The sequence below is a fragment of the Micropterus salmoides genome, unplaced genomic scaffold, assembly GCF_014851395.1.
Source record: "Micropterus salmoides isolate LMB-PRFRI ecotype aquatic unplaced genomic scaffold, ASM1485139v1 Ms_hic_scaffold_8, whole genome shotgun sequence".
In the NCBI taxonomy this organism is placed as follows: domain Eukaryota; kingdom Metazoa; phylum Chordata; class Actinopteri; order Centrarchiformes; family Centrarchidae; genus Micropterus; species Micropterus salmoides.
The window spans coordinates 31,924,486-31,949,933 of record NW_024044570.1 but is presented as its reverse complement, the minus strand read 5'-3'; the positions used below and the strand labels follow the sequence as shown (position 1 = coordinate 31,949,933).

Sequence of the window (25,448 nt, the reverse complement as noted above, 5' to 3'; positions counted from 1 at the left end):
AAGTTAAACGACAGTTAATATTTTCATCAACACTGACACTGGAGTGCCCACCAGCAGAAAGACCTGTCTCTACCTCCCTCTTGTGGACAATTTGCATCATCATCTTTAAAGGTGAACTGCACACTTGAGAGAGTCAAGCTGAACCCTTGTACAGGATTTGAGAGGTCCAGTTGGTGAATCAACATCACATTTATATTCTCTTTGTGGAATTCTTCTTATCTTTTTTGTAATAATGATGCCAGGTCTTTATGGTCATGATGCTCATATGTTTCCATTAAACTCAACCACTTTGTTACTCGTTGTTTATAATGTCCAGTTTTCACTTGTTGGAAGGTTTTCTGTCTATTCCAGTGAACATCAGTTCTGTTCATATTATTCTGATTGTTTATATGAAGTTCACTTCTGTCATGATGTAGCCTGCATGTTGTTTTCTTTTAGGCTAAACTTTTAATTGTATCAAGTTAATATTGTATTGATTGAGTTAATTCCACATTGAATGCAGCTCTACAGCTACAGAGGTTTTTGAGTTTTTCGTAAGAATGAGAAAAAGTCAGGGCTGTCCCCACATGAGTTTTAAGTTTTGTGCAAACTGAGATGATTGAGATACTGACCCGACATATGCTCTGTGGCTTCCAAAGGAGAATTGGCCTTGAATCACCGGTGAAATGAAACACATGGGCTATTACCTCTGGACGAAAACAACAAAATAACAAAGCTGCCAATGTGCAGCCTGTAGTAAACACCTCCAAGGAACAATAATGGGAAAATCCATGGCATCCATTTTGGGGGACATGACATAATAATAAGAAGAAAAAGTGATTCAGCCTCATTTCTACTAAAACATTCTTGTAATGAGGGGAGGCGAGCTTTGCAGTTGAAAAACATATATACATAACTCATAGCCTATATTCTGGCTGTCAGCCTAGCTCAATCTCTGAATATGAAACGAAACTATTAGACGCTTTTTACCAAAACACAAAGCTGATTTAAATTTAAATATAGGCTACACTGACAATTGGATTACATTGGATTATAGGTAATAGATATACTACTTTGATGCATTCGGGCTCAAAAATTACTTCCTCAATTAAAAAGAATATTAATGGCTGGCTATAAATTGCGGTGTTCATGCAAAAACACCGCGTCGAGCAGCAGTTTCACTTTCATTTTTCTTACTTACAGGTAACAAAAATGACACACCGGGCGTGTTGTCGTTTCGTTTTACCCTGCGGTTCATTTAGAGGTGTTACGGTTTTGTTTTCCGTTGCTCACAGCTGTGTTTGGGTCTGAGTTTCGTTTCTGACTGACAGACAGCTGAGAGTTGAAAGTGAGCTGTCAGTCCTCCGGTGCCACTGCGGCATCATGTTTTCATGGGGAGAGGACGGTCTGTGGGGCTTTAGGTTAAAAGACGGCTCAGTTGTCGACAGTAGGGCAGCAGGGGCCGGGGTTCAGTATTCAAACCTCGGCTATCACATCACGGATCTGTCCGCAGGTCACAGGGCGCTCGCTTTCCTCAAAAGTAATGGGAACTCGTTCATCATTCGCATGAATGTGAGCGAAGATGGGAGAAGAGTGAGAGGGAAACAGAGTGAGTATCATCATGTTATGCTTCTGCTTGTAAATTTATCCATGTCACGCATGTTGACTCAGCCTCTTCCTTACAAAGCTCTTGCTTTTGGAAATAGGTTTAGATCGTATCTTTTCTTGTTTGAAGCAATGAGGACAATAACCAGCTGCATCCACGTACGCCTGCTGTGTTTCTGTGTTCTTCCAGAGTTTGTCAACTTCAAAGAGAAGATCCAGGCTGTGAGTTGTGGCGATGACACGGTCACACTGCTGTCTGAGCGGGGCAGCGTCCTCTGTGTGGACGCAGCTCACACTTACATTCCTAGGTAAGGAGAAACTAAGTGTAGCCTATGCTGTCAGTCAGTGTCCAAATGTGTAACTAAGTGTTTGAGCTCTGCTCTGGTCTGCTTCTTGTTCTCTCAGGCCCCTGGAAGCTTTGAGTAACATACCAGTTTCTCAGGTTGCTTGTGGGGGCCAGCATGCGGTTGCCCTGACCAAAGGTACAGTAGACTGCTGTAATGTGCAAGCTGAAAGGATGAATACATCTGGTACATGTAGCTCTCTGCCCTCATGTCAACAGAATCTAATTAGTCAGCACATAGACATATGTGAAAATGAAATATTGTAAATACTTTACTGTTTAGTTGAAGAACGTATAGCCTACTAGACTCAGACCAGATTACAGTATTGTAGATTGCACTACGGAGCTCTTTAAGTCATGGTGATTTCTTCACAGATGGTCATGTATACACATGGGGCCAGGACTCCAGGGGCCAGCTGGGTCTGAGGGAGAGGAATTTAGGCCCCAATTCACCCCAACACCTCCGATCTCTGTCAGCGATCCCCCTGGTTCAGATCGCTGCAGGGGGAGAGCAGAGCTTCGCCCTCTCTGTCTCTGGAGGTGTGTTCGGCTGGGGCAGAAACGACTGTGGACAGCTCGGGCTGGGAGACACAGCAGGTAAGAAAGTAGTCATTATATCTTACATCTATTAAAATACATACTGTCTGTGTGACATGTAAACCTGAATTTTGATTTCTTTTCTGTAGACAGACATACACCAACTCCTGTTCATTGCCTGAACATGAAGAAAACTGTTCAAATTTCCTGTGGAAAGGACCACACTGCCGCCCTGACAAAGGTTAGACAAAGAAAGCTGCTAACAATTTCTGCTACAGTACACAAAATTGCGAGTAGCTGCCGAGATTCCTGATGTGTACTCTTTGCTCACTTGTTGCTTGTTCCTTGTCCACTCCTTCCTTGTGTACTGTATTGTAGTGTTATTAGAAAGCTTTTAAACAAAAAATGGAACAAATGGAAGGATGGAATAGGTTTTAACTGGTCTTGTGAACGCAGGGCTCCATTTTAAAGGCCCTTGTGCGAAAATATAAGTGTGGAATGTTAAATACTGAATTTTTGCATGAATTCAGTAAGAAAACTAACACAATAGATTGACCAATGGTTATTCAACAGTCTCTTTTCACCAGTATTTTGTAGGAACTGCAGACTCACTTAGAGCAACGCCTTTCACACATAAGTAGTCTTTGGATCCACGGTTACTGTAAAAATGTTTAGTGCAGCTTTAAAAGATTAGACTTACACTGAGCAATAAAAGCCTAATGATTTTTTTTCATTGATCGATAAATTGCTGGTTGTCTGGTTGCTTCCTTAGGACGGTGCAGTGTTTACATTTGGCTCTGGTACATATGGACAGCTTGGGCACAACTCTTTCAGCAATGAACTACGACCTCGGCTTGTTGCAGAGCTCTGGGGGGCAAAGGTCACCAAGATTGCATGTGGACGGTACAATATATCACATTTAATAATGCAGTAATTCCGGCATCATTATTCCCCCTCAAGTTTTCCAATTGTGTTTTCCATGCAAGGACCATAAAAGCTGTTTTTAAATCGACTTGTTCTCCCTCTGTTAGTTCAAAAGGACACAGAAACTCTATAGACTGTTAAAAAGTGAACTCCTCACTGAAGAGGAGAAGCTGACAATTTTATTTTGCTTAGTTGCATCAAAATTATATCCTACAAAGGATACTAAAGGACAGTACCCACTCCAGCCACAGCCTATTCCCCCTGCTGCCTTCTGGGAAGAGATATAGAGGTTTCGGCTGCCGCACCACCAGACTGCAGAGCAGCTTTTCCCCCAAGCTATCAGACTTTTCAGCTCAAATCCATTTTTAGCAGTGCTCCATTAAATATAGTTTATTTATGTTTACCATTTTTATAATGTTATGTACCGGAAGGGAGTTACAAACAGTTTCACATGTTGTGCCAAATAAATCTACTTACAGTACCTACAAACCTTTAGATTTTGAAAGATATTCTGCTCAGTGTTTCATCACAACATCAGAAGAGCCAGGAAGACAGAAATAATCTGAAAATTACTCTACAACATCTAATCTATACCTTATGATGTGTGCATAGGGGTTGTTTCAGAGTATTACTGTGAAAACAGTTAGGAAACTCCAATGATGCTGCAGTAAAACCAACTTGTGAACAGTGACACCCAAAAACTACTTAAATTATATCTTAAAGAGGTCTGGAAGTTGCTCCATTGAAGTATATTTATTAATGTCTCTCATAACATTAAAAATCTTGTTTCTAATATATAAAATTTTCAGACATCACACCTTAGTGTTGACAAACTCTAAAAGGGTCTACTCCTTCGGGTGTGGAGAGCAAGGGCAGCTGGGACACGGACAGGAGAGCCATCCGTCTGTGCCGCTACCTGTTCAACTACAAGAAGGTAACGACACTTCTGTAATAAGTCAATGACATCATGTGAATGCAATGAATGACTTTATGAAGGAGATGACACTTTTATTCTATTACTGTTCCAGACGCTGCTGATGATCCTAAAATTACAAACATCTTCGCAGGAGGAAACTGTTCGTTTGCAACATGCACGACGAATGAGGTACCGACACAAATACAGACAGTACAGGCCGTGGTGGTAGGTGTATAACATGTGAACATCAACTCATCTTGTTTCTTTCATAGGAGGTTCATGAGGGCTCAAACATTGCCAGTGTCAGCAATGTCCCACAGCCTTGTCTTGATGATATGATTGACAGTTGGAACTCTGAAGGTGATTCAAAGGCATGGAAAAAGATAAAACAGTAAGTGTAATGCAGTAGCAGTTTTGTTTCCAATATTTAATGGAAATGTGAAATAGCCTGATGTTTAATGACTCTTATCACTGATATTATTCTTTTGGATCCAAAGCTTGCTCTTTTTATCTGTGTAATTAACTGAAAATGTAAAATCTTCACAGGGAAATCCACAGGATGTTTTCCTCTGCATCTTGTGTGAATAAAAGCTTCCTTGAGCAACGGTAAACACAACACATCTCCGCATGCTCATCACTGCTTCTCATCCGGTGAATTATGACATTTACTTGTTAGCCATGTTAGCAGCATGGCTCTGCGGATGACAATCTGTCTGTTGGTCCACTTTGGTCTCACTCAGATGTTACCAACTATGGCCTTTTTTTCCTTTTTAGCAAAGATCAACATTTCCAGACTTCACCAAAGAACTCCGGCCTGAACTTGTCACTTGCACGACGTGCTTTCAAGAAACTGGTAAAGAAGGACAATGTTTTGGCAGAGGTATGAAAGTGAAATGTATGTAATATGTATGAAATGTTTTGTCTCCTTAAAGTTGTTTACTTTGATTATATAAACTATAATAATACTGGTAAAATAGCAGGTAGTATTTAACTCTATAATAACAAGCCTGGTAACTCAGATGCTTGCAAAAATGAGTCCTCATATTTTTCCTTCTAAACACCATCCTGAATATAGATACATGCACTCTGCATACCTGAACCACATTGTTGGTTGGAGAGTGACTCTTGCAGTCCTTTTCAAACTAACAGGTAGAGGCTGCGGTCCTGCACTTGCTTCCCTCCCTTGATAAGAAGCCAGTGGGAGTGGAGGGGTTGAGGATCTTTCTGCTTCTCAATGAGCTTCTGCATGTGATCCGGAGACACAAACGGCGCCACACGAGCACGAAGCTCTCTGAGGCGGTCGCTGCTGCCGTACTAAGCTTGTCTGCTGAAAGTCTCCAGGTCATAGGTACAGTTACCACTACACATGTAACATCAGCCCAGTATCTTTGTTTATATCTTGTTTTTTAATCCAATGCAGTGCTTTAAAGTTATAATCAAAAAATGAAACCCAATTTTATTTTGCTTTTTTCCTGCAATAGACATTTATGTATTTACATTCAGTAATTACTGCTACATTCAGTAATAACCTGGCAACACCAGACAAATCTCTCAGTTCATTTTAGATTTCCAGGGTACTTCATCAAAAGACGCAGACTAAAATGCCTCTTTGATACTACTGTAAAACTACAATTAAAAGTGTAGTCCCTATTACTGTCCCTTCTACTGGCCGAGTGTGGCTTCACATTTTGAAAAATAATAGCAGATCGCCAGGTCTAGTATTTATAGAAGTTCTTTGGCATGACATGAGCTAGTTGTAATACTCATGCTTAGAGTATACGCATACAAATCTAAATGTTAAAACTTTTGTCCATATCGACATGCATCAGTTAGATTCTCCACAATTCACTCATTCAGTTAATTTTACAGTTTTGTCGGAACAGAAATAAAGACCCGTCCCAAAAATTTTAATTATTATTGAGTAACTTCATTTTTTAAATAATTTCAGTTTGTTTGGTTGTGCTGTAAAATGATACACAAGGTCTTCATTTGGGATCTCTGACACAGTAGCTTCTCAACGAGTGTTCCTTGGCCACACCTACTGTAGCTAAAAGGATTATAAGGTTAATAGATGTTAGGTATGTCTCTGACATCTGCTCTTTGGAACATGCTTACTGACATGTCTGCAAATCTCCATGTTGTCTTCTTCAGGGAACTGGTGGTCCTCACTGTCGTACTCCACCATGGTTAAACATGTTAAAGTGTGGAAGCATGCCCTCTCCGTGATCCTGTCCTTTGAGCCTGTTCCTCGCCACTCTGGAGTCAAGAACCTGCTGTTAGTCCTCCAGTATATGTACAATGTTAGTATCAGTTGTTACTGTATTTTCTGTGTCACAAAGCACAATAATAAACCAGTAATACTACTTACTGTTACTACAAAATCAAATGTTTTACATTATTGAACCTTTCACCCAATAAACAAACACTTGTTTTAAAGGCCAACAGCAAGATTCCAGAACCTAAAAGGATGCCAGAAAGCGACTTTTATTTGTTGACTGACACAAACTTTCTTTGTGAGGATCTGCTGCTTTGGCGTTTACGGTCACAACACAAGGTAAAAATATATTTAATTAATTTGTTTGTGAGCTAAAGCCATCATCATGTACATCATGGGTTTGAATTCACTTCATGATAGTTGTCAAGTGATCCCCTGCTTCTGTTCCCCTTTGTTTCTGTCACTTTTCAGACACTGTTCATTCAAGTAAAAAACACATTTAAAGAAATTCTGTGATCTTAGGGCCGTGTTATTATTGCGTTAACACATTAATTAATGGCGACAATTATTTTATTTCATGTTAACACAATTATTATTATTATTATTTTGAATGTCTGTTGCTCACTGGCTCTGAATACACATGCAGTCAAACCATGGGTCACAGGAGGGGCGGGATGTTGATCAGCCTGCAAATCACCCACCCAAACAAGCAGTGGAGGCAGACTACGCTGGATGCAGTGTGTGGGAGAAGTAGATAAACAAAAGCAAGACATATGAACAAATGCTATAGCGCAGTGTATAGCTACACACTGCATGCAGATTGGTAATGGGGAAGATGTTGATCTTGGCCCCGCGGGGTTGCTCTTTGCTCCGGTAATCAGACAGGGAGGCAAGCGCTCTGCATGGAAACGGCAAGCGTTCTATGGATAGTAACCATGGCAACGGTTTCTGTGCGCTACACAGCAGTAGCCTTTTAAACTTAAGATAAAATTACAGGCTACATAACTTTACCTGATACTCAGTCATGAGAATTACCTCCTGTTGATGTCCTAGTAAACACATAGGAAACTCACAAACAGTGAGGATCAGTCTCTCTTCCAACGCGTCACGTATAAAAAGTTTAAGACAATTCAACTAACCAAGGTGGGCGCAGACACCGGGAGAACATGCATGTGTTGCCTCAGCCACACAGAAAGGCCCGGCTACACATGTGCTAACCACTGCATCACCGTGTCGGTGTCTGACACATACACACACACCGTCATATTGAAATCAGCGTGCTAGCTAGAGCTCATCACTTAAGCAAACTCTCTAAAGTGCAACCACATCGGCAAGACTTCGTGGCTGTTTGGGCGGAGTCAGATATGCCGTTAGAAATATAAAAAGCTACGTCAAGCAGCTGGAGGCTGTACTAAAAAAGATTCATTAGAAGAAATGAACAGTTGGCCTAATCAAGCAACCTATTTAATAGAGGCCAATTCATAGTACGTACTGCAACAATACATTCATTGTGCATTTTACCCATAAATAATTTCACACAGGGGAGACGGGTATGGTTGTGACATGGGGAGAGTTGTAACGACAACAAATCCACCAATTAGAGATAAGATAGGAGTCATGTGATAATTTCAGTATTGACCTACATCCTCCATGATCAGGCATGGTGGTTATCAAGTCTGGAGACATGCACATTCAGAATATATAGATTATATTTTGTTTAGTAGCCTATCTATACTATTGTAGGTAAAATTGTATGACATAGTAGATTAAAATGTTGTTTCTTAGGCAACATGGGATCCATTTTTCCCTTACTAATTTCCCACTACTATGCTAATAAAGCTAGCTAAACAATGGCTGACAGGGTGGGTGGTTTGAAACGTGTTACAACATACAATTAGAGCTTTCTTGATTTTATGCAGTCTGGGCCAACCCAGCCTGCACTCCAGGGTTACCAGCATTCATTTGTCAGAACTGTGACCAGTACTTCCCATTTGCATGTTGTTCACATGTCGGTGTGTGTTTCGGCACCCAATCTTTTGCCTACTCAGTCTCCACTTGTGAGGCAGAAAAGAGTACCGGCAGCTTGTGAGAAGTGCCAGTGCACAAGAAAAAGTCCCAGTACACCAAAGAGCAAAATGGACTTTGGAAAAAATTAAAACAGATTTCACATATATGTATTGTGTTGCAGAGATATCTACTGACGTTAGCATGCTAATGAGCTAATCTGACAATAAATTTACCTTCTACCTTTTCACCTCAAAAGACAATAGTACAGCCCCCTCCCCCTCCCCCCATGGTTTCACCTGAGAGATGTGTGCAAGCGGATTTGTTACGTTCCACAAGCTCTCATAGCTTTTTTAGTCTGGTTTAGTTTACTTTTATTGTCTAATAAATAAACAAAACAAACTCACAGAATGTCAAGAAAGAAAATATTCTTACTCCAAACTTGCCTTTTCCCCTTTCAGAACGGGAATGCTGAGCCTCTTATCCTTTGTAACTTTCCATTTGTGATGGATCTGCAGTCAAAGAAAATGGTTTTTGACAAGAATGCTGAATACACAAAGGTAACTGAAGCCTTGAACTGTGCCTCCTGAGAACTAGCCTCTGCACACATTACTGTCAGGGTCAAGATATTGCTTCATCAGGATCTGCTTTTTTTTCCAGTGTGTATCATTGCAGTATGATAGAATACTTGTTATCTGTGTGAGAGAGACACTGACGTTAGCTGTCAGTCACACAAAAATGGTAAAGTAAGCAATGAGAAATTATAACTTGAACTTTATTCCAGTTGGAAACAATGAGGCACGTCTTCTTCTGGGGTTCTCTTTTGGAATTTGTATGGCCACCACCTGGAGCCCTGGTCTTTATACTGGACCTGAGGAGAGCATCAGTTTTGGAAGACACCTTTGACCAACTGGCTGCTGCTCATCACAATGACTACAAGAAGCCACTTGTGGTAAACATGTAGTTTTGATCTGATACACACTAAAAGCTTGAAGTCACACTAAAAGCTTGCATTACTGTTTAGTTACTCTTGTATAAGGTACTATTTCAGTAAGAAAACTTAGTTTATGCCCTTTTGTCTTCTAGGTTTTTTTTGATGAAAACCGTACATTTGATGAGGTTTCCATAAAAGACTTCTTCTACGAAGTGTTTCACGAGATGGTGTCAACTGAGTTTGGGATGTTCATGTTCAACAACTCTACGAAAGACAGCAAAACGCTGGCGTGGTTCCCTTCCACAGTAAGACTTTAGATCCTCATTCAAGAAATAATTTTTGACCAAAAGACATCACTGTATTTAATTGATTTCCCTCTGATGTTAATAAGTAATAATGAAACAATATTCACTTCAGATGGTGTTACCTCATAAAAAGTCACACATCATAAATCCTATAGCAATGCATATGGCAGAATTTCTGGTTTTCTGATACAAATTGTCTCTGCAATCAACACCAGGCTACACAGGAGGACCAGAGATACTTCCTGTTTGGGGTTCTGTGCGGAATGGCTTTGTACCACCGGTGCATCATATACTTACCCTTCCCACTGGCTCTGTTCAAGAAGCTGCTCAGTGTAAAGCCTTCACTGGAGGATATGATAGAATTCAGCCCATGTGTTGGAAAGTAAGAGGAAATAAATTAATATTTCAATCAGAGATCTTTGGTTGTAGGTGTTGATTTCTGGTCAGAACATATTCTAAACGTTGCACAGTCTTCTAAAATTATTTATTTTATTGTGTTTCAAGGAGTCTGCAGGACATTCTTGAAGACTGCAACGATGATGATGACCTATACATGGATTTTTCAGTAGGTGTTTCACAGATGGCCAATTACTTACCTCATTTATCCTCTTGATGACAATCCATTATCATATCTCAAAGCAGTGATATCACTATCTTCATCTTTCTTATAACTGATTAACAGGTCAACTGGGATGGGACAGAGGTTGATCTTGATCCTCAAGTCCCTGGAAAGCCAGTGACGAGTCGAAATAAGTGAGACTGTAAAAAAAATTCTAAATTGTGTATGTGACCTGCATCCAGATCAGCACTGTCTCAGAGAAATGTTTGTTGAAACTTTAATCTGCTAAACAGGAAGGAGTTTGTGGACGCCTACGTGAATCATGCATTTAATACATCAGTGGAGGGTGTGTTTCATGAGTTCAAGCGAGGCTTCTACCTGGTGTGTGACCGGGATCTGGTCAAGCTGTTTCGGCCAGAGGAGCTGCAGGAAGTGCTGGTGGGCAAAGACTTCCGTGACTGGGCAAAGCTGAAACAGGTATCAGTTCAAAACAAGAGCTCCTTGTTGTTTTGTTTTCTCTGTAGCTGCATCCCATGTGCTTGATTTGAAAACTGCAAATGATTCTAACAGTGTATAAGTAATTGTAACGGTCTGCTTCACGTGTCATTAGAGCACAAGTTATGAGGGGGAGTACCATGTTGGCCACCCCACCATACAGATGTTTTGGGAGGTTTTTGATGAACTAACTGAGGATCAGAAGAAGGCTTTCCTTTGTAAGTATTGTACCTTTTTTAACATAAACACCATTGCAATTTAATCATACATTGCAATTATATTGCAGATCTGCTAGACTAGACTTGTTATGTATGCACTGAATAAGTTCAATATTGTTTTATCCCCCGAACTATTTCAATCTAAATGGTTCATGAGAGTTTTTACACTTATTGTCCTGTATCTGGTAAGTCTTTGGATAATGCTCTTCACAGAAGAAAGTGAGCCGCTTGTAATCAATAAAGGAATAATTCTAGTTAGCATGAGCAACGATAGCATTATGTCTGAATCGACTGTTTGACCTCAGGGGAGGGCAGTGGAGAGCTCAACACAAAAGATTTCATAAAAATAAATCTATTCAAAAGCATGAAACTCACCAATTACCACTTTTCCTTCCACTAGGGTTTGTGACAGGTTTTGAAAGAGAGCCTATTCTTGGCTTGGAAAAGATCAAGATGACAGTCAGAGTTGGACAAGTCCAGGACCTCTCTTATGACCAGCACTACCCTGAGACACACACGTGTTTCTCAATCCTGGAGCTGCCCTTATACTCAACCAAGGAGATCATGCAAACCAAGCTGACAGAGGCGCTGAGAAAAAATAGAAGAATCTGCAAGTGATGGCGGGACTGTACCCCAACTACTCACTGTATCTGTACTGAACAGAGGATGCAACATTGTTATTGAGCATTTTGTAAATGGCGGACCAAAGAGCAGCCTTTGTTGCTACTGCTAGTGTATTAGCAAACATGAAGGGTTTAAAATACTTGATGATGATGAAGTGTGTGGTGGATGGATATGAACAATTCATAACTTCCTCATAGTGAAAATACTGGTATAAATAGTGTATGTATACTGCATATGTGGCAGATAAATCTTGAGTAAGTTATTTAATTATATTTCATTTCAGTTTCCCCAGGGAGAAAAAAAAAAGTGTTGATATATGTTGATATCTTGGGGCCAAGTTGAACAATACATACAAAATAATTGCATACAGCAAACACTGACTGATGTTACATTTATCAAGTGATTATTCTTAAACTTTAATGTATGAAAATATTTGTTACATGTAAAGGTTTTCATGTTGGAGCAATAAAATACTATTCTTCTGTATTTCTCAGCTGTGGAATATCTAATAAAACATATTAGATATAGATAAACACTGCATTGTAAAACTGCTGTCTAGGTAAATATTAAATTAAACTGCAGCATCCCTTGCATATAGACAACACAACAGTCCATCACTATTTTATGCTCATTTTCATTCTCCTTAGTCACACCCTTGTACCATACATCTAAAGGTTATTGGTTATTGAGGGTACATACATGGATTATAAATCTAATTTTTTTTTAACAAATACAGAGCAACTATCCGCATTCGTATTGCTGCAAATAATTAGCTGGGTCAATATAAGTTGACGCGATATAATGCAACTCATACATAAGTATTAGAGTTAGGTAGTGTACACCTATAGGGTATAAACCAAGTCTGCACTGAATGAGCTAATGCCACCCCATATATAATTGTATCTAATTTTGATTGCCTTCTATCTTTAGTAATACTAATGTAGAAACATTATTGATGGTGGTGTATAAGCACTCATATATATATGTGTATAAATACTGAACACAATTATAAACGCAACACCTTTTTTTCTGCCCCCATTCATCATGAGCTGAACTCAAAGATCTAAGACTTTCTCTATGTACACAAAAGGCCTCAAACATTCACAAATCTGTCAAAATCTGTGTTAGTGAGCACTTCTCCTTTGCCGAGATAATCCATCCACCTCACAGGTGTGGCATATCAAGATGCTGATCAGACAGCATGGGTATTGCACAGGTGTGCCTTAGGCTGGCCACAATAAAAGGCCACTCAAAAATGTGGAGTTCCATCACACAGCACAATGCCACAGATATCGCAAGTGTCTTCTCTCTTGTGTTTATGGCATATAAATTAGTGAAAAAAAGGTTTTCCCATATTCTTTCTAAATTCAGGTGGGGGGGGGGAGTTTTGTCAGGCTTTTTTTTTGTTGTTGTCAGGATTAAGTGTTTGCTGTTGTAATACTTATTTCAGGCACAAGAGGCCGAAGTGCTCCACTACCCCATGTTCTAAAAGGACTAAAACATTTTCCTGGAAGAACTTTTTCCGTGAGGAAAGATTGCCCTTGCAAACCATATTTTTTTCACCTGATCTTAAGTCACAAACACAGGAGAGAAAACGATTTAGTTCAGACTTAAGAGACTGAACACGAGATTTATTGTTCTCACTTCCCTCTCAGGGATTGCATAAAAATGATGAAAAATTATTTAAAATCCACATTCAGTGCTAGCTTGTTATCTACTCCCACCAAATGCCTCGTAAAAGAAGAAAAGGGACATAATTGGGCTTTTTGTAGAAGACAAGTTTGCTAAGTGTAGGCCTAAGTAGGCTACCCTGTAGATAGACGATGTGAGCTTTTCAACCAACTAAACCTGAGTTGACCCTTTTTCAGGTTCTGTATTTCTCAATCATCATACGCAGTGCTGTCCTCATAAACAGCAGTCATCAACTTCAGTTTCATTTTCGTTTTTCTTTCCCCCTCATATGTTATAAAGCTCCTCCTTCCTCGGACTCACTGGGCGAGTTATTTTCGTTTCGTCATGTTCGTGTATAGTTTTGTTTTCCTTTGCTCACAGCAAAGTTTGCTTAATTAACCAATCGAGTTTCGTTTCTGGCTGACAGACCTGAGTCATATAAATCAGCTGTCGGTCTTTCAGAGCCACTTCAGCAAAATGTTTTCATGGGGAGAGGACAGTAAGCAGGGCTTTCGGTCGAGAGATGGAGCAAATATCTCAGCAGGTGATGGAGGTCACCTCTTAAACCTCAGTTTCCGCATCACGGATCTGTCAGCGGGTCACAGCGCGCTCGCCTTCATCAAAAGTAGCGGAGACGCGTACATCATTCGCACAAATGAGAGCAAAGACGGGAGGAGAGCCAGAGGAAAGCAGAGTGAGTATCTGTTTAATGTTCCTGTCTTTACATGAACTTAACTTCTTGCAAATATCTGGCAAAGGGGAGCTCTCTTTTTCGCTTCATTAATCCACTGTCCCCTGCTGTGTTTCTGTGGATTGTGTACTCACAGAGTTCGTGAAATGTCAGGAGAAGATCCAGGCTGTGGGTTGTGGCGATGATATGGTCACACTGCTGTCTGAGACGGGCAAAGTGCTCTGCGTGGACACAGCTCACACTCCTTTGATTCCAAGGTAAGGCAATTGGAGATATCTGGTAAAAATGTGGTTTTGATTGTCTTTAGTAAAAAAAATTGCACTTGGTAACAAACCGATATTTAAAGACGTTTAAGACAACGGTGCAAAAGGTCTTACAGTAGCCTATCTGTTTGTTTGAGCTCTGCTCTGGTCTGCTTCTTGTTCTCTCAGGCCCCTGGAAGCTCTGAATAACATACCAGTTTCTCAGGTTGCTTGTGGGAGCCAGCATGCAGCTGCCCTGACCAAAGGTACAGTAGACTGCTGTAAGGTACAGGCTGAAAGCAACATTCTGTTGGTTCCTACCACAGTTGTAGCTGCTGTTCCCCGGTTCCCCGGGCCTACACACAAACAGAGAAAATGCTAAAAATATTTTATCCATATACAACCAGGGCTGTAGTTAAGACTTTCAGCACTCTCCCTTCCGACATTCATACTCACTGGATAGACTTGGTAAACCCTTGACTCAAAGTCCAATAGTTGCTAAGATGAAAGTCCAAGATGATAATAATAATTATATATAATACAATGTGTTTATATAGCACTTAAAGAAGGGGCAGGTTGTCAGGAAAGTCATGGTGATTTCTCCACAGATGGTCATGTATACACATGGGGCCAGGACTCCAGGGGCCAGCTGGGTCTGGGGAAGAGGAAGTCAGGCGCTTATTCACCCCAACACCTCCGATCTCTGTCAGCGATCCCCCTGGTTCAGATCGCTGCAGGGGGAGAGCAGAGCTTCGCCCTCTCTGTCTCTGGAGGTGTGTTCGGCTGGGGCAGAAATGACTGTGGACAGCTCGGGCTGGGAGACACAGCAGGTAAGAAAGTAGTCATTATATCTTACATGTATTAAAATACATACTGTCTGTGTGACATGTAAACCTGAATTTTGATTTCTTTTCTGTAGACAGACATACACCAACTCCTGTTCATTGCCTGAACATGAAGAAAACTGTTCAAATTTCCTGTGGAAAGGACCACACTGCCGCCCTGACAAAGGTTAGACAAAGAAAGCTGCTAACGCTCTCATGTAAACTACCACATTTTATAGTTGGATATGAAAAATAAAAATGTTCTAACTTACTTTACAAATGACACTGAAATGATGGAACATATTTTTAATGCTTCTGGTGAAAATGAAAAATGAATCAAAAGTATAATTTTTGCAACACACATTTATTTGTTAAAGACTGAGTTTGCACTCAATCCACAAGTACAGGATGTATTTGCTGTGGGTGTCTATATTTACTCACTGATGACAGAAAATTCAAAGCACTGACCACCAAATTAAGATGGTTGGATTTTGAATTCTTAATCCATATTTGAATATTATTCACAGTACACTGAAACTGAGAGTAAGATATAGACTTGGGAGCAGAGGCAAGATTAAAAAAGGTTATTAATTGATGCTTTTTGTGAGAAAAAAACATACACATTTCTTAGAATCCACAGATCTCTAAATAAGTAACCATAAACAATGTGTGAGTTTAAATTATAGTGTGAGTTTTAATTTGATTGCCTGGTTGCTTCCTTAGGACGGTGCAGTGTTTACATTTGGCTCTGGTAAATATGGACAGCTTGGGCACAACTCTTTCAGCGATGAACTACGACCTCGGCTTGTTGCAGAGCTCTGGGGGGCAAAGGTCACCAAGATTGCATGTGGACGGTACAATAAAACTTTTATCAAATGATTTTGAACCACTTCAGCTCAGCACTGATGAAATTCCAACATGATTAGGTAGTTTTTACGTCTTCCAATTGCTTCCAGTTGTCATAGTTAAATAGATTTTTTAAATCAGATTGCCAGACTTCTCAGGTTCATTCAAAGGTTTCCAAGTGACGCAAGACGCAATAATAGAGAATACTAAGTTATTGAATGTCAGGCTATAAATCTTAATATTTTGAAAGGAGTTCTGTTGTTGGATTTGACAGCTTCACAGGAGGATACAGGAAAGGTGTGAGACTGCCTCTTCCTGTTTGTAATTCAACATTTGGCCAAACTTTCAGCTTCTGTGCATTTCACATCCCTTCTGTTGATCGTGCCCCGTTCCATCAACCATAGAGAGATTACTACACTAGCTATAGGCTAGTAGTGAAATGGAGGCTTGGAAAGCATCTTAGTTACGATACTGTTTGTTTGTGCTGTATTGTTTTCTCAATCAGACATCACACATTAGTGTTAACAAACTCCAAGAGGGTCTACTCCTTTGGGTGCGGAGAACAAGGGCAGCTGGGACACGGAGAGGAGAGCCATTCGTCTGTGCCGTTACCTGTTCAACTGCAACAAGGTAACTACACTTCTAAAACAATTCAGTTGAATGATAAGTCCTGTCAGGTCACATTTATTTCTAGGGCAATGTATTTAAAACATAATTTAATAATTAAAACAAAAATTGATAGTGATGTGACAAAAAAAAAAAATATATAATTTTATAATTATATTAATAATTAAGGGGATATAAATTGTAAAAAGGTGGGTCTTTAGCTGGGATTTAAAAGGGGTGTTAGAGGGTAAAAGTGAGATGTAAACTGTTTCACAGTCTGAGCAACAATGGCACAAGCGAATAAAGGGAGAGTCTGGCTGCTGGATTTTGAACTAGCTCTAGAAAATTGACCACTAGTGAAAGTTTTGGGACTGAGGAAAGTAAGGAACTTGCCCCATTCTGTATTCCATTTAACATTTTATGTAATTGATAACCTCAGTGTTACTAGCACTGAGTTTATGTTATGACCACCAGTTTCAATCGTTTGTCATTTCGGCATGGTGGGTGGCTCTAAATACCCATGAGCCTTGCGCGCCATTGCCATGGAGAAGAACCCCGTCAGAGGTGCAAATCAGAACAGAAGGGAATTCAAAATGATTTATCGTTGCAGTGTTTGAGGCAATGCAGGAACATCGAATGGTTAAAATGGCAGTTCCAGAGGAAACCATGCCATACAGTCTTTCACGGATAGAGATAACTTTTGTTCTATTACTGTTACAGACACCACTAATGGTCCCATTATTAGAAACATCTATGCAGGAGGAAACTGTTCGTTTGCAACGTGCACATCTATTCAGGTACCAACACAAATACATACCATATAGATCATAGTTGTAGGAGGGGAAATAATAACTTTACCCCAGTTGTTTATAATGTCATTTTCTAAACCAAAAATGAAAGTCTTCTTGATTCTTTTACAGGAAGTTAATGAGGAGTCAAACACTAATAGTGCCAACAACGTTACGCAGAACTCTATTGATGATATGATTGACAAATGGATCTCGAAATGTGATTCAAAATCATGGAAAAGGATAAAACAGTAAGTATAATACAGTAACAGTTATTATTTTTTCAGTTTGTGGAATAGTGTTTTATGATTGTTATTCAGTAATGTATTCTTCTAGTGTTATTGACTAAAACTTATGAAACCTTCACAGGGAAATCCACAAAATGTTTTCCTCTGCATCCTTTGTGAATCAGTATTTCGTTGACCAAAGGTAAACACCATCTGTGAATGATCTTCACTTCTTCATATCTGGTGAATTAGTTTACATTTACATGTGCTGTACATGTACTTTTTGTCTTCATAGCAAAGATAAACATTTCCAGACTTCACCAAAATGCTCCGGCCTGGACTTATCACTTGCACAACTTGCTTTTGAGAAACTAGTGAGGAAGGATGATGTTTTGAAAGAGGTATGAAATTGAAATGTGACCTTACGTATGTTTGGTATGTATTTAGTAATTAAAGGGTGTTTAAAAACTTATAGCAATATTCTACTACTAGTTATTAAGTTATATTTTCTCGACAGGTTGAGGCTGCTGTTCTGCAGTTGCTTCCCTCTCTTGATGAGAAACCAGTGGGAGTGGAGGGGTTGAGGATCTTCCTGCTTCTCACTGAGCTTCTGCATGTGATCCAGGGACACAAAAAGCGATGGAGCACAGAGCTCGCGGAGGCGGTTGCTGCTGCCTTACTAAGACTCTCTGCTGAAAGCCTCCAAATCATAGGTACTGTGAGGCATAACTTTTTTAACTATTTGAATGTTTGAGAAGCTTCATTTGTCATTAGGATAATGTCATATTGTGCTCATTAGACCTACTACAAAAACGTGTCCTCTAGTGGTGATAACGGTGAAAAAAAGTGGGGTCTTGCTATTTTTCTGAATGCCTTTTAAATTCAGTTATGTGAAAGTCTGAACAGTTGATAAATATATATTTTTTAAAACTAGACATCCAGTTATGCTACTGTGTAACCTAAAAATAATTTTAAAGCTTTCAACACTCCAGCGCAAGTGCTTTATATTAATTGTAGTAAGTTGTGTGCCTGTACGGAGTATGGAGTGTGCCAATATAATTATTATAATAATTATTTTCAGATTATAAGAAATTAATAAATGAGTAATTGCAATTTATTTAGTAAAATAAATGCATAATTAATGTATTTAATTACTGTGTTACTTTTTAGAATTAATAATTGGGATATAAAATTAAATTGTAACACTTGCTTTAAAAAGGCTACTTTATGTTATTCCATGTATTTACCAGTTGTCGTGTGTTGCACGGTGCTGCCACCTCTGCTATTTGCTGGAACAGGTGGCAAGAGTCGTGTGTCAGACCTTAACAGCTGGCCAATTAGAGCTCCTGCTGCTGCTCTGCAGAATGGACTTTTTATGTGACACATCTTTACATTAAAGATGGATGTCAACAGATTAAAGTAGTTATGAAATAGAAATGGTAAAAGTCAAAGCAGGAGACAAATGTAATGAATATGATTGGCAGACAGATTAGTAGATAAGATTCATCTTGGGACTCTATTTTAAAGTTAAATTATTAATAAACAAATGTTATGCACTTCTTTTAATACTTAAAGTTCTTTACCACATTAATTGAATGCTAGTTTATTTGTTGGTTTTATTTATTTATAATAATTTAAAACTAGTAAGGCTAATAATTATCATTAATTATTCTGGTGCCACGCTCAAGACTCATAAATGTCACTTCTGCTCATTATGAAATTACATTAATATCTGCAAATCTCCATGTTGTCTTCTTCAGGGAACTGGTGGTCCTCACTGTCGTACTCCACCATGGTTAAACATGTTAAAGTGTGGAAGCATGCCCTCTCAGTGATCCTGTCCTTTGAGCCTGTTCCTCGCAGTTCTGGAGTCAAAAACCTGATGCTAGTCCTCCAGTATATGTACAATGTTAGTATCAGTTGTATTTTTTTCCTGTGATTTCAAACCACACGAAATACAATCCTAGTCAACTTTTTGTACAAATTATGCTTTCTACCAATTCCTACCAATCTTTCACTTAATTAATAGGGGTGTGGGAAAAATCGATACAGCATAGTATCGTGATATTTTCCATGGCAATACTGTATCGATACACGAATGCCAAGTATCGATCTTTTGTTATATAAATTGCACATGAGAGTTTAACTTTTTGGTACTAAAATAATAATATCTAATGCTTTTTCAGTCTACTAGAAAACTCCACAGGACCATTTAGTGGACTGAAAAAGTGATATGAACCAACAGAGAAATGGATCATTTTAGATAAAAAGACGTTGACAAAGTTTTACTTTGGGGACCTAATTTGAAATTGGAATAGGGTAATAAATTGCAATATATCGCAATATATTTAACATTGCAATAAAATCGAATTGCTGCATAAGTATCTTGATAATATTGTATAACTAACTAACACTAACTAAATATTCCTGTTTTAAAGGCCAACAACAGGATTGCAGGACGTCAGAGAATTCCAGAAAAAACTTTTTGTTTGGGGATTAGTGAAATATTTCTTGAAGAGGATCTGCAGCTTTGGCGTTCAATGTCAAAAATCAAGGTAAAAAAAACACAAGCCAAATAAATAGTTTGAACCCATCTCAGGATGGCAGTCATATGATTCCTTCCTTCTCTTTCTCGTTGTTTCTGTCACTTCATGTGTGTTTATTTATGTAGATACAAAACTAATGTTGTTATCAAGGGTACATTTTGGTAAAAATAAAGACTGATATGCTCTTTTTTTCAGGATATGAATGATCAGCCACTAATTCTTTGCAACTTCCCATTTGTCATGGATCTGAAATCAAAGAAAATGGCTTTTGACATTAATGTGGCACACACTCAGGTAACTTAAGCCTGGAACTTTGCCTCATGGGAACTCAACCATTAAAGCAATATGGAAATCTTCAATGTATCAACTTTTATCAGTGTGCATTATGTGTAGTTTTAACGTTAGAAACTGGGTATCCTATCACATTAGCAATATGGTCGGACTATTAACCTGACAACTTATAGACGCTAGCAACGTTATCTTAAAGCTGCACAATGGATCAAATAACAATGTGTAATAATGTGAAAGGGATCACTTCTAGTGACAAACCTACAGAGAATTATCACCTGACTCTGCAGTTCCCTACAGCATTACAGAACATTTAAGCATATTTTGGCTCACTCAGCTTTAAATAATAAAATATATAACAGTACATCATGTAAAAATTTAATTAGATAGGAAAATTATTTTTTTAAATGGTATTTTGAATTGTATTACAGATAGAAAACCAGGTGCCTCCAAAGATGGTTTTCATCTGGCCTTATGGATGGGTTCCAGAGACTAATAGATTTGAACTGAAGCTGAAGCGAGCGTCACTTTTGGAAGGCACCTTCACACAACTGGCTGCTGCTCCTCACAGTGCCTTCAAGAAGCCACTTTTGGTAAATATTTAGTTTTGACCTGATGATTAGAACATAGCCAAACTATTTTGTAGTTGTATCTATCTAACAGGAAGAATTGACACTTTTTCTCTTTCAGGTCTATTTGGATGAGGACACAAAAGTCACAGATGTCTACAAAAGAGACTTTTTTCACCACTTGTTTCATGACGTGTTTTCAGCTAAATCTGGAATGTTCTTATTTAATGACTCCAAAACACTGGCATGGTTCTCCTCCAAAGTAAGATTTATTTTTTAACCCTAGGATCATGATTCACTGTTTTTAATTGATTTCCTGCTAATGATGATAAGCAACAATGGAACAGTATGCAGTATTAGTTTGCGAACTTACAAACAATTTTTTTTGTCAGAGATTTTCATTGTTTCTACTTTCATCAATATAGGCAACAGAGGAGGACAAGACAAACTTCTTCCTGTTTGGGGTTCTGTGTGGATTGGCCTTGTACAACAAGAGTATCATACACTTACCCTTCCCACTGGCTCTGTTCAAGAAGCTGCTCGGTGTGGCGCCGACGCTGGAGGATATGATGGAATTTAGTCCAGCTGTTGGAAAGTCAGTATTCATCTAAATTTAGTAATACAAATTTGTGGTTTTATATTGTGATGCCTGAAAGGTTGCAATATGTAAATACAGTACAGTAAGCAAATAAACGTTTATTTTTAGACAACTCAAATTCTTACTCTTTTTGTTAGGAGTCTGCAGTACGTCTTGCACTATGACGATGATGATCTAGAAAGCCTTTGCCAGAGTTTTTTGGTTAGTGTTTTACTCTAAACTATTGCCAGTCATCTTTTTCATTTATCTTTTTTTACTGTATTCCAAAGACTTTGCAGTGATATCACCAACCTCTTCTCTTTCATAATGTATTAACAGATTGACTGGGATGGGACAGAGGTTGATCTTGATCCTCAAAACCCTGAAAAGCCAGTGACGAGTCAAAATAAGTAAGACAAAAATATTGAAGTCTAACTTGTGTATGCGACCTCCATCCACATCAGCTGTGTCTCAGAGAAATGTTCGCTGAATTGAAAATGTATTCCTCTAAACAGGAATGAGTTTGTGGACACCTACGTGAATCACGTCTTCAACACATCAGTGGAGGGTGTGTTTCAGGAGTTCGAGCGAGGCTTCTACCTGGTGTGTGACCGGGATCTGGTGAAGATGTTTCGGCCAGAGGAGCTGCAGGGAGTGCTGGTGGGCAAAGATGTCTATGACTGGGCAAAGCTGAAACAGGTATCAGTTCAAAACAGAAGCTCCAACTAATTATCTATATCTTCACATGAGTGATTTCACTATGTAAAACATTATAATTTTATTTATAATTGTATTTTTTTGTTTATTAAATCAGAACACCCTTTATGAGTTGCAATATATTGGCCACCCCATCATGCGGATGTTTTGGGAGGTTTTTGATGAACTGACAGAAGACCAGAAGAAAGATTTCCTTTGTAAGTATTATATTGAACTAACATTTTCAACAGAATGTAAAGAAATAACAGTTCTGACATCATGTCAAAGATGTGTACAAGTTGTGTTGCAGAGATATCTACTGAAGTTAGCATGCTAACAAGCTAGCCCCGGCCTGCATTGTCTCATAATACCACTTTGTACCTCAAGAGGTGAAATTCCGATAGTATAACCCCAATTTCCAGTGTGACAGTCAGACATGTTAGGTGCTCATTAGGGGTGTCAATTCACCAAATCCATGGTTCGGTTCACACCTCAATTTTTATTTGATTATTATCATTATTATTATTATTATTACTACTATTACTATTTTCCATCTTGAGTTAATTAAACTAGTCTAAATTACTGTGTTCTCGAGGAGCTGCACCTTTTTACTCACCCCCAGCTCTCTCTGTAGCTCAGACAATCCCTGCTATCTGCATGTGTTAATCCATCCTTTCACCCAGATTCTTTGTCTCTGTCTTTATAATAACAAACAACAAACAACAGCTGTTTTGTGTGCAGGATCGCTCATTTTGCGTTTTACATTTCACTTGTGTTTTCTTGACAAAATGTGGTTTGGAGACCAGCTTTGACACCGCTGTCGCCAAGCAAAAGCACTTCTTAAACGACATCGATGAATCGTTGAAATAATCTATAGAAGCTTCGAATACTAGAATCATTGTTAGCTGCAGTCATTTAGGCATATGCTCCTTGTAAGCTTTTCTTACCCCCTTTTTCTTAAATAATGCTTCCTACTTTGGCAATAAAAATTGGCATTCAGTTTTAATTGTGCACTTTGGAGCTGTTCATTATGGCAATAATTCGGAGAGGGACTGGGCTACGGCTCTGTTCCATCCCAGTTAGTCAGCATGGACAGACAGAGCACAGGAACCTAAACACCTGAATGTAATCTAATTTATAATCATTATTGTCGATTATCATCCATCTATTCAACTAAATAAATAAATAAGTGCCATAACTACCATGGCTCAGCAGGCGATGATGTACAAAGATGGTAAAAGACAAAACTAACTTGAAAATCCCTACCTTCCCCCTGCGATTGTTTTTCAGGGTTCCTGACTGGTTTTCGGAGGGTTCCTGTGCTTGGCATGGACCAAATCAAGATGACGATTTTTATAAAGCAAATTCAGAGCGCCTCTTACGATCAACACTTCCCTGAGTCTCTGACATGTCACTCATATCTGTACCTGCCCTTGTACTCAACCAAGGAGATCATGCGAGACAGGCTGACAGAGGCCCTGATACCAGAGAGCGGATTCTTGATGTGATTGTGGACCAACAGCTGCTGCACAGGCGCAGGGTGGGCCTGATTTTTATATTAGGATCTCCTTTCCTGGGGTACCTCACGATAAAAACAAAATCATTGTACTGGATGTACATGACTTGACGTTGTTAGTCTACTTTAAAAAGGATGACTGGAGAGCAGCATTTGCAGCCATTCCTCCTGAACAGCTCTACAGTGTTAACAGCATAACTGAATGCACTTTAAAATTCTGTGTGATTTGTTTTTTTTTGAAAATATAATATGCTATAATTTAACTGATTATTTAACAAATGTGCTGTGTCTCAGTAACAAAGTCTTATTTTTATGTGAAATTTTTTTTTTCTTAGTCCTAGTTTAAATAAACAAAAAATTATGTTCCAGTTTATTTGGTACAACTTTCTAAATCTATGCAATCCACTACAACATTCATATTATAAACCTTATCTTTGTAAAGTGTGTCGGAGAAGTGTCAGTTGAGTTTCCAGTTTGTTTTTCTTTTGAATTGCATTCATATTATATGTTGAAAGCAATAAATGGGTTGAACAAGAATAGTATTTATGTTGTTACAGTCAGAGAAGCCTGTAGTTATATGTAAATTATGTGTCTCATCCTTTGTTTAAGTAATTTATTATGCACTTCATTCCTGTTGGGGGCCATTGTTATATTGTCATGACTGTATATCTGGTTTGTACCTCATAAATAAAAATAATATGAATGAATGTAGACAGGTTGATTCCAGAATATGTGCCTGTTAAGTATTTTATATGATTAAAGCTGCAATGAAGTCTGTTGCTGTGGGACAAAGTGTCATTCTTGGTGCTACCACCAGCTGGCGCCACAGTCAAAACTTCAAATACTACTCTGGCTTTAACGTTAACAAACACAATAATACACATAGTACATCTTACATTGAAACGGAATGTGATAGCATAAATTGAACAGGTTACTGCCAAACAACTATAAAAACTCAAATCAAAGTTAAATGAAACTGAAAGGGAGTTTCATATATCTGACACCAACCAGAAAACTAAACAGCAACTGGTACTGATGAACACTGGGATAGCAACACTGGGTTACAGCTGTTATAATGACATGCATTATGTTTTGTTGTTGGTGTTTCCTCATATTGGCCTGAGATCTGTGTGTGTGTGTGTGTGTGTGTGTATGCTTTGTCTGAACTGTATGTGAAAGGAGAATGACCACTAGATGGCCCCATTATTCTGCTGTTGGCTGGTTGGACGAAACAAAGAGAGCAGCTGGGATGAGATCATCTGGCAGACTAGTGCAGACTTTTAGATGATGCTTGAAATCTAAAACCTACATATAACAACAAAAACCAATGTATCGCAGGCAATGCATGTGTGCATGTGAACGCCAGTGTGAGTGATGCTACATGGTACCACATAAAATAAGTGGGCATGGAAATAGGCTAAAACACACACACACACACACACAACAACAACAACAACAACAACAACAACACACACACATAGGCTAATGAGATCATTGGTAAATACTATTTGACACACTGCCTCCCTAAAGAGAGTAAATGAATGTTATATGAAATTTCCTTAAAACATCGCGTGCAAATATAAACAACTTTTTAAGTCCTCATTTCCTTTGAGTCTCAAGTGTAAATTCCGGCGAACTGAGTCACTAGGCCCACAATAGAAGCATCTTAGGAATGCAGGCTATTGTGTATGTTATGGTATAGC

At 38.9% G+C, this 25,448-nt stretch overlaps 2 protein-coding genes across 2 annotated transcripts; both read left to right on the top strand.

Annotated features, from left to right (window-relative positions):
* Nucleotides 1–1,251: 1,251 nt before the first annotated feature.
* On the top strand, nt 1,252–12,144 carry LOC119893704 (probable E3 ubiquitin-protein ligase HERC3). The gene is made up of 23 exons (XM_038706028.1): nt 1,252–1,588; nt 1,775–1,892; nt 1,990–2,066; nt 2,303–2,524; nt 2,614–2,705; nt 3,237–3,367; nt 4,198–4,322; nt 4,417–4,493; nt 4,577–4,695; nt 4,851–4,910; nt 5,079–5,184; nt 5,454–5,652; nt 6,456–6,604; nt 6,742–6,858; nt 8,985–9,083; nt 9,308–9,475; nt 9,610–9,762; nt 9,978–10,144; nt 10,267–10,327; nt 10,445–10,515; nt 10,615–10,798; nt 10,932–11,034; nt 11,435–12,144. Exons 1-23 carry the CDS (start codon nt 1,363–1,365, stop codon nt 11,650–11,652), a joined length of 3,042 nt encoding a protein of 1,013 aa, XP_038561956.1. The 5' UTR covers nt 1,252–1,362; the 3' UTR covers nt 11,653–12,144.
* Nucleotides 12,145–13,089: 945 nt separating this feature from the next.
* On the top strand, nt 13,090–24,522 carry LOC119893705 (probable E3 ubiquitin-protein ligase HERC4). The gene is made up of 23 exons (XM_038706029.1): nt 13,090–14,023; nt 14,157–14,277; nt 14,452–14,528; nt 14,871–15,092; nt 15,182–15,273; nt 15,810–15,940; nt 16,438–16,562; nt 17,259–17,335; nt 17,459–17,577; nt 17,696–17,755; nt 17,849–17,954; nt 18,071–18,266; nt 19,314–19,462; nt 19,992–20,108; nt 20,295–20,393; nt 20,819–20,980; nt 21,078–21,218; nt 21,382–21,551; nt 21,692–21,755; nt 21,873–21,943; nt 22,049–22,232; nt 22,348–22,447; nt 23,520–24,522. Exons 1-23 carry the CDS (start codon nt 13,807–13,809, stop codon nt 23,735–23,737), a joined length of 3,018 nt encoding a protein of 1,005 aa, XP_038561957.1. The 5' UTR covers nt 13,090–13,806; the 3' UTR covers nt 23,738–24,522.
* Nucleotides 24,523–25,448: the final 926 nt, after the last annotated feature.